At 39.4% G+C, this 16872-nt stretch overlaps 1 protein-coding gene across 1 annotated transcript in view; it reads left to right on the forward strand.

The window, feature by feature from the left end:
* CPXM2 (carboxypeptidase X, M14 family member 2) overlaps positions 1–16872 on the forward strand; it is a 122789-nt gene that overhangs the window by 37874 nt on the left and 68043 nt on the right. Inside the window, exon 4 of the mRNA XM_065893764.1 lies at positions 14366–14505. Coding sequence (XP_065749836.1) covers positions 14366–14505 — 140 coding nt within the window. The remainder of the gene's footprint in view (positions 1–14365; positions 14506–16872) is intronic.

The raw sequence follows: 16872 nt of genomic DNA on the forward strand, positions 1-16872 counted from the left end.
GAAGAGAGAGAGAAAGGACCAGAGAAAATATTTGAAGAGATTATAGTTGAAAACTTCCCTAACATGGGAAAGGAAATAGCCACCCAAGTCCAGGAAGCGCAGCGAGTCCCATTCAGGATAAACCCTAGGAGAAACACGCCAAGACACATAGTAATCAAATTGGCAAAAATTAAAGACAAAGAAAAATTATTGAAAGCAGCAAGGGAAAAACGACAAATAACATGCAAGGGAACTCCCATAAGGTTAACAGCTGATTTCTCAGCAGAAACTCTACAAGCCAGAAGGGAGTGGCATGATATACTTAAAGTGATGAAAGGGAAGAATGTACAACCAAGATTACTCTACCCAGCAAGGATCTCATTCAGATTTGATGGAGAAATCAACAGCTTTACAGACAAGCAAAAGCTAAGAGAATTCAGCACCACCAAACCAGCTCTGCAACAAATGCTAAAGGAACTTCTCTAAGTGGGAAACACAAGAGAAGAAAAGGACCTGCAAAAACAAACCCAAAACAATTAAGAAAATGGTCATAGGAACATAAATGTCAATAATTACCTTAAATGTGAATGGACTAAATGCTCCAACCAACAGACACAGGCTTGCTGAATGGATACAAAAGCAAGACCCATATATATGCTGTCTACAAGAGTCCCACTTCAGACCTAGGGACACATACAGACTGAAAGTGAGGGGATGAAAAGATATTCCATGCAAATGGAAATCAAAAGAAAGCTGGAGTAGCAATACTACAGATAAAATAGACTTTAAATCAGATAAAATAGACTTTAAAATAAAGAATGTTACAAGAGACAAACTGTCACTGCAGATGACATGATACTATACATAGGGAATCCTAAAAATGCCACCAGAATACTACTAGAGCCAATCAATGAATTTGGTAAAGTTTCAGGATACAAAGTTAATGCACAGAAATCTCTTGCATTCCTATACACTAATGATGAAAAGTCTGAAAGAGAAACTAAGGAAACATTCCCATTTACCATTGCAACAAAAAGAATAAAATACCTAGGGATAAACCTACCTAAGGAGACAAAAGACCTGTATGCAGAAAACTATAAGACACTGATGAAATAAATTAAAGATGATACAAACAGATGGAGAGATATACCATGTTCTTGGATTGGAAGAATCAACATTGTGAAAATGACTATACTACCCAAAGCAATCTACAGATTCAATGCAATCCCTATCAAATTACCAATGGCATTTTTTATGGAACTAGAACAAAATATCTTAAAATTTGTATGGAGACACAAAAGACCCCGAATAGCCAAAGCACTCTTGAGGGAAAAAAACGGAGTGGGAGGAGTCAGACTCCCTGACTTCAGGCTATACTACAAAGCTACAGTAATCAAGACAATATGGTACTGGCACAAAAACAGAAACATAGATCAATGGAACAAGATAGAAAACCCAGAGATAAACCCACACACCTATGGTCAACTAATCTATGACAAAGGAGGCAAGCATATACAATGGAGAAAAACCAGTCTCTTCGATAAGTGGTGCTGGGAAAACTGGACAGCTACATGTAAAGGAATGAAATTAGAACACTCCCTAACACCATACACAAAAATAAACCCAAAATGGATTTGAGACCTAAATGTAAGACCGGACACTATAAAACTCTTAGAGGAAAACATAGGAAGAACACTCTTTGACATAAATCACAGCAAGATCTTTTTTGATCCACCTCCTAGAGTTATGGAAATAAAACCAAAAATAAACAAATGGGACCTAATGAAACTTTAAAGATTTTGCACAGCAAAGGAAACCATAAACAAGACGAAAAGACAACCCTCAGAATGGGAGAAAATATTTGCAAACAAATCAACGGACAAAGGATTAATCTCCAAAATACATAAACAGCTCATGCAGCTCAATATTAAAGAAACAAACAACCCAATTCAAAAATGGGCAGAAGACCTGAATAGACATTTCTCCAAAGAAGACATACAGATGGCCAGGAAGCACATGAAAAACTGCTCAACATCACTAATTATTAGAGAAATGCAAATCAAAACTACAATGAGGTATCACCTCACACCAGTTAGAATGGGCATCATCAGAAAATCTACAAACAACAAATGCTGGAGAGGGTGTGGAGAAAAGGGAACCCTCTTGCACTGTTGGTGGGAATGTAAATTGATACAGCCACTATGGAGAACAGTATGGACGTTCCTTAGAAAACTAAAAATAGAATTACCATATGATCCAGTAATCCTACTACTGGGCATATACCCAGAGAAAACCATAATTCAAAAAGATGCATGCACCCCATTTTTCATGGCAGCACTATTTACAATAGCCAGGTCATGGAAGCAACCTAAATGCACATTGACAGATGAATGGTTAAAGAAGAAGTGGTACATGTATACAATGGAATATTATTCAGCCATAAAAAGGAACGAAATTGGGTCATTTGTTGAGACGTGGATGGGTCTAGAGACTGTCATACAGGGTGAAGTAAGTCAGAAGGAGAAAAACAAATATCATATATTAACGCATGTATGTGGAACCTAGAAAAATGGTACAGGTGAACCGGTTTGCAGGGCAGAAGTTGAGACACAGATGTAGAGAAAAAAACGTATGGACACCAAGGGGGGAAAGCTGCGGGGGGGTAGGGATGGTGGTGTGATGAATTGGGTGATTGGGATTGACATGTATATACACTAATGTGTATAAAATTGATGACTAATAAGAACCTGCTGTATAAAAAAATAAAATAAAATTCAAAAATTCAAAAAAAAGAAAAAGGACAATATCAGGTGTGGGCAAAGATGTGGAACAATAGAAATTTTTATACAGTGCTGGGATTGTGAAATAGCACAGCCACTTTGGGAATCTCTTTGGCAGTATCTGCTGAAGCTCAACATTCTCATACCTGTTAATCTAACAAATTCACTCTTATGCCTAAAAGAAATGCATTCATATGTGTACAAATGACATGTACAGGTAGGTTCATAGCATTATTATTCATGATACCCCCAAATAGTAATAATCCACATGTCCATCACCACTACAATGGATAAGTCATTTGTATATGCACACAGTGGAATACTATATAACAGTGAAACGGAGTAAGTTACTGTTACCTGCAATAATATGGATGAATCTCACAGATTTCACATTGAGTGGAAGAAGCCAGCCACAAAAGAGTAGCTACAGAAAGTTTCATTTATATAAAATGAGAAAACAGGAAAACCAATCCAGGAAACCCAGGGCATCAGCAGTGAAAGCACAAGGTCCTAACCACTGGACCGCCAGGGAATTCCCTAATAGATTTTACTTTTAAATGTTTTGAATTTCATACTCTAGATGTTTATTGGTTTCCTTAGCCAGTGCAAGAAAATTTTTAAAAATTGGTTTGGGGTTTACAAAATGGCTTCAAAAACAATGATTGTTTCTTTGTAACCAACTTTACTGGTGACTAAGGCCTGAACTAGCAGGGAGCTCTGCTAATTTGCAGAAGGATCAGCTGATTTGCGCCCAGGTAATTTTATGGGTTTATCACAGAGGTTTACTGAAGGTAGGTATTCAGACCACGTTATGGCCTTTTATGGGAGATTAGTTACTTACCTATAATAATCAGATGTCACATCTAACATTTTTAGGTAACCACTGCCTCCAAAGGAGCTAACTCATCGGTAACTATGACGTTTCAGCCTCTGCTTCTAATATTTTTTTCTCAAAAGTATTTAAAAATAACTATTACTTTTTTCTGTTTCTGTCCAAATAGCACTAGGCTATTTTGCAAAGTGGCAGGCAGCTGTTTTAATTATCCTGGAATCACTAACTAGTTACATTCACTTGGATATAACTTTTTAATTTGCTTCCAGATGTTTCTGTATAGAGGCAGCCCATGATCATGAAATATGTACAATGGAGATCAGTGATTTCACAGCAGCAGAGTGACTTTGAGATTCGCAGTCTTCTATATGTGCCATAAAGCAAAGCATTTTGCATAACGCCTAGAACATAGTAGGTGCTGTGTAGACACCTGGATAATTAAAGAATAATTTTATTTTATTTATTTATTTTTAAACATCTTTATTGGAGTATAATTGCTTTACAATGGTGTGTTAGTTTCTGCTGTATAACAAAGTGAATCAGCTATACGTATACATATATCCCCATATCCCCTCCCTCTTGTGTCTCCCTCCTACCCTCCCTATCCCACCCCTCTAGGTGGTCACAAAGCACGGAGCTGATCCCCCTGTGCTATGCAGCTGCTTCCCACTAGCTATTTTACATTTGGTAGTGTATATATGTCCATGACACTCTCTTACTTTGTCCCAGCTTATCCTTTCCCCTCCCCATGTCCTCAAGTCCATTCTCTACCCCTCGGTCTTTATTTCTGTCCTGCCCCTAGGTTCATCAGGACCTTTTTTTTTTTTTTTTTAGATTCCATATATATGTGTTAGCGTACGGTATTTGTTTTTCTCTTTCTGATTTACTTCACTCTGTATGACAGACTCTAGGTCCATCCACCTCACTACAAATAACTCAATTTCGTTTCTTTTTATGGCTGAGTAATATTACATTGTATATATGTGTCACATCTCCTTTATCCATTCATCTATCGATGGACATGTAGGTTGCTTCCATGTCCTGGCTATTGTAAATAGAGCTGCAATGAACATTGTGGTACATGACTCTTTGAAGTATGGTTTTCTCAGGGTATATGCCCAATAGTGGGATTGCTGGGTTGTATGGTAGCTCAGTTCTATTTTTAGTTTTTTAAGGAACGTCCATACTGTTCTCCATAGTGGCTGTATCAATTTACATTCCCACCAACAGTGCAAGCGGGTTCCCTTTTCTCCACACCCTCTCCAACATTTATTGTTTGTAGATTTTTTTGTTGATGGCCATTCTGACTGGTGTGAGGTGATACCTTATTGTAGTTTTGATTTGCATTTCTCTAATGGTTAGTGATGTTGAGCATCCTTTCATGTGTTTGCTGTAATCTGTATATTTTCTTTGGAGAAATGTCTGTTTAGGTCTTCTGCTGATTTTTGGATTGGGTTGTTTGTTTCTCTGATATTGAGCTGCATGAGCTGCTTGTATATTTTGGAGATTAATCCTTTGTCAGTTGCTTTGCTTGCAAATATTTTCTCCCATTCTGAGTGTTGTCTTTTCATCTTGTTTATGGTTTCATTTGCTGTGCAAAATCTTTTAAGTTTCATTAGATCCCATTTGTTTATTTTTGTTTTTATTTCCATTTCTCTAGGAGGTGGGTCAAAAAGGATCTTGCTGTGATTTATGTCATAGAGTGTTCTGCCTATGTTTTCCTCTAAGAGTTTGATGATGTCTGGCCTTACCATTTAGGTCTTTAATCCATTTTGAGTTTATTTTTGTGTGTGGTGTTAGGAAGTGTTCTAATTTTATTCTTTTACATGGAGCTGTCCAGTTTTCCCAGCACCACTTATTAAAGAGGCTGTTTTTTCTCAATTGTGTATTTTTGCCTCCTTTATCAAAGATAAGGTGACCATACATGAGTGGGTTTATCTCTGGGCTTTCTATCTTGTTCCATTGATCTATATTTCTGTTTTTGTGCCAGTACCATACTGTCTTGATTACTGTAGCTTTGTAGTATAGTCTGAAGTCCAGGAACCTGAATCCTCCAGCTCCATTTTTCTTTCTCAAGATTGCTTTCACTATTCAAGGTCTTTTGTGTTTTCATACAAATTGTGCAATTTTTTGTTCTAGTGCTGTGAAAAATGCCATTGGTAGTTTTATAGGGATTGCATTGAATCTGTAGATTGCTTTGGGTAGTATGGTCATTTTCACAATGTTGATTCTTCCAATCCAAGAACATGGTATATCTCTCCATCTGTTTGTATCATCTTTAATTTATTTCATCAGTGTCTTATAGTTTTCTGCACACAGGTCTTTTGTCTCCTTAGGTAGGTTTATTCCTAGGTATTTTATTCTTTTTGCTGCAATGGTAAATGGGAGTGTTTTCTTAATTTCTCTTTCAGATTTTTCATCATTAGTGTATAAGAATGCAAGAGATTTCTGTGTATTAATTTTGTATCCTGCTACTTTACCAAATTCATTGATTAACTCTAGTAGTTTTCTGGTAGCATCTTTAGGATCCTCTATGTATAGCATCATGTCATCTGCAAACAGGGACAGTTTTACTTCTTTTCGTATTTGGATTCCTTTTATTTCTTTTTCTTCTCCTATTGCCATGGCTAAAACTTCCCAAACTATGTTGAATAATAGTGGTGAGAGTGGACAACCTTGTCTTGTTCCTGATCTTAGAGGAAATGGTTTCAGTTTTTCACCATTGGGAAAGATGTTGGCTGTGGTTTTGTCATATATGGCCTTTATTATGTTGAGGAAGGTTCCCACTATGCCTGCTTTCTGGAGAGATTTTATCATAAATGGGTGTTGAGTTTTGTCGAAAGCTTTTTCTCCACCTATTGAGATGATCATATGGTTTTTCTCCTTCAATTTGTTAATGTACTGTATCACATTGATTGATTTGTGTATATTGAAGGATCCTTGCATTCCTGGGATAAACCCCACTTGATCATGGTGTATGATCCTTTTAATGTGCTTTGTTTGCTAGTATTTTGTTGAAGATTTTTGCATCTGTGTTCATCAGTGATACTGGCCTGTAGTTTTCTCTTCTTTTTGTGACATCTTTGTCTGGTTTTAGTATCAGGATGATGGTGGCCTCATAGATGAGTTTGGGAGTGTTCCTCTCTCTGCTGTATTGTGGAAGAGTTTGAGAAGAACAGGTGTTAGCTCTTCTCTAAATGTTTGATAAAATTTGCATGTGAAGGCATCTGGTCCTGGGCTTTTGTTTGTTGGAAGATTTTTAATCACAGTTTCAGTTTTAGTGCTTGTGATTGGTCTGCTTATATTTTCTATTTCTTCCTGGTCCAGTCTTGGAGGGTTGTGCTTTTCTAATAGTTTGTCCATTTTATTGGCATATAGTTGCTTGTAGTCATCTCTCATGATCCTGTGTATTTCTTCGGTGTCAGCTGTTACTTCTCCTTTTTCATTTCTAATTCTGTTGATTCGAGTCTTCTCCCTTTTTTTCTTGATGAATGTGGCTAATGGTTTATCAATTTTGTTTATGTTCTCAAAGAACCAGCTTTTAGTTTTATTGATCTTTGCTATTGTTTTGTTCATTTCTTTTTCATTTATTTCTGATCTGATCTTTATGATTTCCTTCCTTCTGCTAACTTTGGGGGGTTTTTTTTGTTGTTCTTCTTCTTTCTCTAATTGCTTTAGGTGTAAGGTTAGGTTGTTTATTTGGGATTTTTCTTGTTTCTTGAGGTAGGATTCTATTGCTATAAACTTCCCTCTTAGAACTGCTTTTGCTGCATCCCGTAGGTTTTGGGTCATCGCTTTTTCATTGACATTTGTTTTTAGGTATTTTTTGATTTCCTCTTTCATTTCTTCAGTGATCTGTTGGTTATTTAGTAGAGTATTGTTTAGCCTCCATGTGTTTGTATTTTCTAAATTTTTTTCCTGTAATTGATATGTATTCTTATAGTGTTGTGGTTGGAAAAGATACTTGATACGATTTCAATTTTCTTAAATTTACCAAGGCTTGATTTGTGACCCAAAATAGGGTGTATCCTGGAGAATTTTCCATGAGCACTTGAGAAGAAAATGTATTCTGTTGTTTTTGAATGGAATGTCCTGTAAATATCAATTAAGTCCATGTAGTCTAATGTGTCATTTAAAGCTTGTATTTCCTTATTTATTTTCATTTTGGATGATCTGTCCATTGGTGACAGTGGGGTGTTAAAGTCCCCTACTATGATTGTGTTACTGTCGATTTCCCCTTTTATGGCTGTTAGCATTTGCCTTATGTATTGAGGTGCTCCTATGTTGGGTGCATAAATATTTACAATTGTTATATCTTCTTCTCTGATTGAACCCTTGATCACTATGTAGTGTCCTTCTTTGTCTCTTGTAATAGTCTTTATTTTAAAGTCTATTTTGTCTGATATGACAATTGCTACTCCAGATATTTTTTTGTTTCCATTTGCATGGACTATCTTTTTCCATCCCCTCACTTTCAGTCTGTATGTGTCCCTAGGTCTGAAGTGGGTCTCTTGTAGACAGCATACATATGGGTCTTGTTTTTGTTTCCATTCAGCCAGTCTGTGTCTTTTGGTTAGAGCATTTAATCCATTTACATTTAAGGTAATTATCGATATGTATGTTCCTATGACCATTTTCTTAATTGTTTTGGGTTTGTTTTGTAGGTCTTTTCCTTCTCTTGTATTTCCTGCCTAGGGGAGTTCCTGTAGCATTTGTTGTAAAGCTGGTTTGGTGGTGCTGAATTGTCTTAACTTTTGCTTGTCTGTAAAGGTTTTAATTTCTCCGTCGAATCTGAATGAGATCCTTGCTGGGTAGAGTAATCTTGGTTATAGGTTTTTCCCTTTCATCACTTTAAATATGTCCTGCCACTCCCTTCTGGCTTGCAGAGTTTCTGCTGAAAGATCAGCTGTTAACCTTATGGGAATTCCCTTGTATGTTATTTGTTGCTTTTCCCTCACTGCTTTTAACATTTTTCCTTTGTATTTAATTTTTGGTAGTTTGATTAATATGTGTCTTGGTGTGTTTCTCCTTGGATTTATCCTGTAGGGGACCCTCTGCACTTGCTCGACTTGATTGATTATTTCCTTTCCCATGTTAGGGAAGTGTTCAACTATGATCTCTTCAAATATTTTCTCAGACCGTTTCTTTTTCTCTCCTTTTTCTGGGACCCCTAAAATGGTGCATTTAATGTTGTCCCAGAGGTCTCTGTGACTGTCCCCAATTGTTCTCATTCTTTTTTCTTTATTCTGCTCTGTGGTAGTTATTTCCACTGTTTTATCTTCCAGGTCACTTATCCATTCTTCTGCCTCAGTTATTCTGCTATTGATTCCTTCTAGAGTATTTTTAATTTCATTTATTTTGTTGTTCATCATTGTTTGCTCTTTAGTTCTTCTAGGTCCTTGTTAAACGTTTCTTGTATTTCCTCCCTTCTACTAACAAGATTTTGGATCATCTTTACTGTCATTACTCTGAACTCTTTTTCAGGTAGACTGCCTACTTCCTCTTCATGTGTTTGGTCTGGTGGGTTTTTACCTTGCTCCTTCATCTGCTGCATATTTCTCTGTCTTCTCATTTTGTTTATCTTTCTTTGTTTGGGGTCTCCTTTTTGCAGGCTGCAGGTTCGTAGTTTCTTTTGTTTTTGGTGTCTGCCCTCAGTGGGTGAGGTTGGTTCAGTGGCTTGTGTAGGTTTCCTGTTGGAGGGGACTGGTGCCTGTGTTCTGGTGGGTGGGTCTGGATCTTGTCTTTCTGGTGGGCAGGGCCATGTCCGGCGGTGTGTTTTGGGGTGTCTGTGAACTTAGTATGATTTTAGGCAGCCTCTCTGCTTATGGGTGGGGCTGTGTTCCTGTCTTGCTAGTTGTTTGGCGTGGGACATCCAACAGTGGTGCTTGTTGGCCGTTGGGTAGAGCTGGGTCTTAGCATTGAGATGGAGATCTCTGGGAGAGCTCTCACTGATTGATATTATGTAGGGCCGGGAGGCCTCTGGTGGTTCAATGTCCTGAACTCGGCTCTCCCACCTCGGAGGCTCAGGCTTGACACCAGGCGAGAGCACCAAGACCCTGTCAGCCACACGGCAGGTAAGTGGGGATTTTCTTGCCTTTTGGGAAGTCTGAGGCCTTCTGCCAGCGTTCAGTAGGTGTTCTGTAGGAGTTGTTCACATGTAGATGTATTTTTGATGTATTTGTAGAGAGGAAGGTGATCTCTACGTCTTACTTCTCTGCCATCTTGAAGGTCCCCCTGCAGTAGGAGACTCCACTGAAGACACCAACCTCCGCACAAGCTAGAGGTGCAGAGGCATTTTTTTCAGAGGGTTTGCAGCTTGCTTTTCTTTTTCTTTTCTTTGTGCTTCGTCTAGTTTCATTGGCACTTCAGATCAGAGTGCCTAGTCAAGAATAATTTTAAAAGTAGGTTGTATATCGGTTATTATTTATATCTGTGTATCTCCTTTCCTTTCCTCATTAAAATTAAAATTTATTTTAATCAGTTTTATGAGCAAGTAGTTAAAGAAATCAAAGCATTAAAGGATTATAACAAATAAACAATAGAATGGTGGTTGCCACGGGCTGAGCAGGAGGGGACATGGGGAGATGTAGGTTAAAGGGTATACATTTTCAGTTATAAGAAGAATTAAGTTCAAAGGATGTAACATATAGCATGGTGATTATAGTTAATAATACAGTATTGTATAATACTTGAAAGTTATTGAGAGTTAAATCTTAAGCATTCTCACTGCACAGACAAAAAAGTGAGTTAACACCAGAGGTGACGGCTGCATTAATTATCTTGATCTTGGTAATCATTCCATAATGTATATGCATATCAAATCATCATGTTGTACACTTTAAATTGTATCTGTCAGTTATTCCTAGTAAAGTTGTAAAAAACAAAAACAAAACAGTAGTTCCTGTTGAGGCATTCCACATTCCACCCCACCCCCTGACTGCCCCTGAATGCTGTGAATGGGGCAGCTACTTCCAACTCTTTTAAATTGTTTCTTTGGACATTTAAATCTTGATTTCTAAATAATATGCACATATTGATATGTACTGGTTTATATAAATTTGGGACTTTATCTTTTGAATTCTTATTACGGAAGATGAGAATTTCAGCTCATTTTTAAAATCACTCCTTTACCCCTCTTTAATCTTTCCAATAAAGTCGCATCTCAGATTTTGGATAAATTTACATTTGAGGTTTTCATTGTTATGACTATAAATATTGCTTACTATTGAGCCAAGAATTATTCTAGTTTTGAGCCAAGAAATCGTTTCTTTTATCTAATTTCTTGACAACTTTTTGTTTTCCTGGAACTGCTCATGTTTTTAAAAACATCTCCCCACGCCCTGCAATAGTCTGTGTCTGTAAAATACCCTTCAGTATAACTTTCTATAAGGTCACATCTGTTCAATGATGTTCAGTCTGACTTTTGTTTCTTTTGTGTTTCTGTAGACATTCTTTCAGGATCCCTTTGACCTGCTGTATTCTGAATAGGTTGCTTTCTGGGTCTTTTACATCACTAGTATCTCGGGACTTCTTCACCATCATTCTGAGAAGTCCCTCCTATGTCGGAACCCTTTTTTTCTGGGTCTGATATCTTCCTCTTTTTGGTGTTCTGCCTCATTTTTGTGGAGCACATCCTACAGTAGCAGACATTTTATTGATATCATTTTTGGCATTCTGGTGTAATTTGGTGACATCTCTGGGGCTGGTACCTCCTCTTTCATTGAATTCTCCCAGATGCTTGCTTTATAAATGTATCATTGATTTTGCAGAGGTGGCTGTCATTTCCCAAAGAGTCAGCTTCAGGAAGGGCTCTTCAATCTCCTGACACCTTATTACGTTTAATTGACTGTCTGGGGTGCTCAGGAAGAGCTGAGATTGGCAGCAGGAGCAAACTATCCAGACGGGCAAAAACGGGAGCTGTAAATTGAATGTCAGGTACCAGTCAGTAGACTTTGGCGAATGACCCGAGGACAGCTGCTCCAAGCTTTCATGGTCCTGTAGGGATGAACACCCTGGGCTGTGGGGCGGCTCTTTCTTGTCCGCTTAGCCCATAAGCTGGCATTCTTAAGCTCTGCGTGATTGACATTTGGGGACGGGCGGCTCTTTGTGAGGTGCTGTCGTCCTGTGCGTTGTAGGATGTTTAGCAGCATCCCTGGCTTCCATCTGTTAGTTGCCAGTTGCACACACCTCCCCGAGTTGTGACAGCCAAAAATGACTGCAAATATTGCCAGATATCCCTCGGAGGGGGCAACGTGGACTCCTGTTAAGAACTTTAGACAGTGGGCCTCCTCTTTTCTCAGATTTTATAACTATTCTGGATATTTGAGGTTATAGAAAATGTGACACCAGTGAACTGGAATAGTATTGCACTTCCCTGGAATTTTGTACAGTGTGAAATCATTCTTAAAACACCCATATTTCCATGATTTACCAAATATTCATTGTTTTAGACGTACTGATACCTAGCATTTACTGAGTGTTCAATTCTTTTTGAGCCCATGCTTCTAAGTGCCAGGCCCTGTTGAAAGCACAGGCAGCATCCTGTCACTTGAACAGATGGGGAAGCTGAGGCACAGAAGAGCATTTAGGCAAATTGCCTGAATTAATGCAGTATGAAAGTTGCAGAACTGGGATTCACACCCAGAAAGGACTTCAGAGGCACAAGCTCTTAATCAACGCACTGTGCAGTGGGTGATTTTGAGATGCCAACACCAGGACACAAGCACCGTGAGGGGACTTCAGTCCATCTGCCTGTTCTGAGCTCCAGGAAGGCAGGACAGCCTGTGTCGTCTACCTTTGTATTAATGTTGCCGGGGCCACTACTTGGCATATAGCAAAGACAAGGTGAAGGTTAATTTTAATAAATTAAGCTGTTCTAAGCACCAGTCTCATGGGCAGTTTATGAGAAAAGAGGAACCACAACAAAAACGGAGTGTGTATTATGGTTTCTTGAAAGAAGATGAATTGTGATATTGTAGGTCGTTAATGGGTTTCAGGTCTCCTCCACTGGGGGAATAAGTGCCTTAGATGAAGAAAGGGAGCAATTGTGTTATTATAGCCCTGAGGCTGGGATGGTGATCTCCCTGTTGACTGGTAATGTTGGGAGATGAGAGGCTGTACTTAAGAGTTGTCATCGCTTTAACAAAATGCACTGAAGCACAGGTAGGACCATTAACACACACTTGCAAAATTTAGCTTTTCTTTGATGGCTCTAGAAGGCAGAACCTTGCAGCACCTCTAGGTCCTTATTGCAGACACCCTGTGTACCATCAGACATGGAGGTGCTGGCTCACTGAGAGCTTGGGTCTCTGGAGAATGTAGACCAACAGTTTTTTAATTCACCTTCATTTGAGATGGTAGTGCTTTTAGAAGACCATGATATGTTAGCATTCTGACATTCTCTCAAAGCTGTTTCAAGATTGTTTCAGGAATGGACTGGGAATGCATATGCTGTGTTGGTCCTGATACAAGGCTTATGTTAGCTGGTGCAGTGATGGATGAGCTCCGCTAATGGGACCCTTAGCCAAGCTGTTCCTCTGCTATAGCTGAGCTCTGAGCTTCCCATCAGTGTTGGCCATTACAAGTAAGAATTTGAGCTGAAGAGTACTCAGAGGTAGGGAAGATAGACTGGCTTATCATTCTTATCTGTTGACTGTCACTCAGACTTCTTTTCCTCTGATTATGCACTTGTGAAATAACCATAGGAAAATGGGATTCATGCAGAGAAGATCTTAGTAAATTAGAAAGGTTCACCTGGCTCACTTGTCTTTTTTTTTTTTTTTTTTTTTAAGGTCAGGGCATTGTCTCTTCACATGGTAATAATACAGGGAAAATTCCAGAACAGAAACTTCACATACTTTGTAAATTCAGATCAAGGGAATCTTTGGTAGTAGTAGTAGCTGACACTCAGACACATCAAATGACTTAAATGCTAATAAATAAATTTTCACTAGATAAACTTAACCTTCAACTCCAAGTTCAAATATCATCTCTGACTTGGGACTTCCTGTCCGTGGTCTCCCCCAGACCAAGTTAGCTGTGCTAGGCTTGAGTGTTCCCATAGCAGTTTGCTCCTATTCTTGAAATAACACATTCCCTATTATGTTCTAATTCGTCTATTTTCATGTATTTCTTCCTGCCTGGATCCTGAGATTCTAGGAGGGGATGATTCACCTTTGTACCCCCAGCACCTGGCATGTGTAGGCTGGTATGTAGGAGACGGTCTGTGTCTGTTGGACGAATGAGTAATAGAACTCATTAAATTTCATCTTTTACACTGGGCAAGAGGAGGACTTATCATATTGAAATGTTTCCAGCTTGTTAATAATAAGCAACTCCTTTTTATGATTTAGAATAAGGAGTTCAGGGCACAATGACTTTTTTTTTTTTTTTCCAATTCCTCATTCTCTTCTATTCCTCCCAACCCCCTTCCTCAAAATCTCATAAAAAATTTTGTCTTAATTTTCTTCTATTCTGGGTCTTTTTGAAGAACACCCCTCTCTTTTTTTTTTTCTTTTTAAATTGACGTATAGTTGATTTACAGTGTTGTGTTAGTTTCAGGTGTACAGCAAAGCTATTCAGATACACACACACACACACACACACACACACATACACACACGTATACATGTATATATGTATATTCTTCTTCAGATTCTTTTCCCTTATAGATTATTACAAGATATTGGGCGTAGTCCCTGTGCTATACAGTAGGTACTTGTTAGTTATCTATTTTATATGTAGTAGTGAAGAGCACCCCTCTCTTTCTTTTCAGGCAGGTATTAATGAAAATGATTTTTACGACGGGGCGTGGTGCGCGGGAAGGAACGACCTCCATCAGTGGATTGAAGTGGATGCCAGACGTCTGACCAAGTTCACTGGCGTCATCACTCAAGGGAGGAACTCGCTCTGGCTGTAAGTGTGGCTGGACCCGTGCTTCCTAGACTCTGTGCCTTGAGTCTAAAGTTGTAGAGTTTAGACAGGGTCAGGGAAGTTGCAGAGAGGTATCTGGGGATAGGCGATAGAAAGGAAGAAAGCTGCAGTGAGGACAGGAGGCTGGCCTTGCTGTAGACATGCTGGGAAGGTGCATCTGTTGGATCAACACCTTCCCTGATACCGGAGCAGAGAGAAGGATCCATGGGTTAGGCTGAGGAGACAGAGGTGTTGTCAGACTCAGGCGGGGTGGGCAGGCAGCTGCCATCTTGGATCTGGGGCGAGCTACTGGTGCCCTGGTGGGCTGAACACAGCCTAATGTAGGAACCCTGCACAAGCAGTGAGTGACAGGTAATGGTCTCCAGCCACTGTCCTGGGGTAGAAGGGATGAATCTTCCAGATTCTGGGAAGAAAGATGAACACTAAGCAGGTTCCCAGATAAAGAACCACTGGAGGAGGAGTAGAATTGAAGGAGGAGTCCGTCTGGGGCCTGACAATGAGACGGAAGAGCCCATTGTTCAGAATTGAGCTTGGGATCAGGGCTGGGTCAGTAATAATAGTAGTCCCAAGAGAGGTGGGCTGTAGCTCCTTAAAACTCATCTCATGGTACGTGTATACAACCGAATATTATTCAGCCTTAAAAAGGAAGGAAATTCTGACACACACTACGACATGCACGAACTTTGAGGACGTTATGCTCAGTGCGATAAGCCACACACAAAAGGACAAACACTGTATGATTCCACTTCCATGAGGTTCCTAGAACAGTTAAAGTCATAGAGACAGAAAGGAGCATGAACGGTAGCTGCCAGGGTCTGGCGGAGGGGGATAGGGTGTTATTGTTTAATGGGCATGGAGTCTAGTTGGGGACGATGAAAATTTCTGGAGATGGATGGTGGTGATGGTTATACAACAGTGTGAATGTACTTGATGCCTCAGAATTGCATACTTCCAAATGATTAATTTTATGTTATGTGTATTTTACTACAATAAACAAAAAATATATATGTAAACAAAACAAAACCTTTCCACTTCAGCCCAGGGATGGTGGTGGAGACAGAGGCAGGACTATATCTGTGGGGTTGTCCTGTGGCTTAAGCTGTGTAGACAGCAAACATGCAGAGACTGGGCGTTAGGCAAGAATTAGGAGGGGCTGCAGGACCTTGGGTGCTCTCTTAATTTAAACAAGAAATTTTCAATTCCTCTAATATCTGTCTACACTGAGAAGCCAAGAGCACAAATGCCTTATATTTAGACATTAGGAAACTGACTGTGGACCTAGTTAGCAAAGAGCCCTCCTGTCCTGCCGCCCCTCCCCCTGCCCTGACAATACTGCACACTCAAATCCCGTGTCTTGGTCCCTTTCAGGTTTTACCGATTACCAGTTGGCAACCACGTAAAGTCTGTCTTTGTTGATTAGATTCATTTTAATGCCTGGAAAGATCAACATTAATAAGTAAACCAGGGCTTCCCTGGTGGCGCGGTGGTTGAGAGTCCGCCTGCCGATGCAGGGGACGCGGGGTCGTGCCCCGGTCCGGGAAGATCCCACATGCCGCGGAGCGGCTGGGCCCGTGAGCCATGGCCACTGAGCCTGTGCGTCCGGAGCCTGTGCTCCGCGACGGGAGAGGCCACAGCAGTGAGAGGCCCGCGTACCGCAAAAAAAATAAAAAATAATAAAAAAAAATAAATAAGTAAAGCCAGGATAAGAGGAGGGAACGTGGCATCAGTGCTTACATTTAACTGCCCGTCATTGTCGCCGTAAAGGGGACTTTCTTACAAAATGACAGTTGTCAAGCTGACTCATCATGTTTTCCTCTGAACCTTTTTTTATCGTAAAGACAATACTGTAACCTCCAACAACATTTAAAAACATTACCCGTGATTCCACTGTCCTTAAGCAAACATAATTTTTCTACAGATTTGTAATCATATTACATATGCAATTTTGTTATTTTTAATTTAAAAACATATCCATAACATTTTCATGCTGTTACTCAGAGTTCATAATGATCCTTTTTAATAGCCTGTAATTTACTCAGCCATGCCTCTATCACCGTCTCAATTTTCTGCTATCACATACTTTACAGGAAAGTGTTTATATACTTTTTTCTTCCTTTGAATTACTTCCTTCAAATAAATTTCCAGAGCGGGGATAATTTGTACATTTTGACAACGTTTGGTTATGTATTTGTGCTACTCACATTTTATTCACTTTACTTTTCAGTAGCACTTACGTGTGTATTCACGTATGCTGATTTTTGCTCTGTGGTGTGTCTTGCTGTAATCAGCGGCTTATTACCATAACAATTGTTTTCACTGTGTAGATTCTGAAAGGCAAGAATTTTAGAA

The sequence above is a fragment of the Phocoena phocoena genome, chromosome 16 (assembly GCF_963924675.1).
Source record: "Phocoena phocoena chromosome 16, mPhoPho1.1, whole genome shotgun sequence".
Taxonomy (NCBI): Eukaryota; Metazoa; Chordata; class Mammalia; order Artiodactyla; family Phocoenidae; genus Phocoena; species Phocoena phocoena.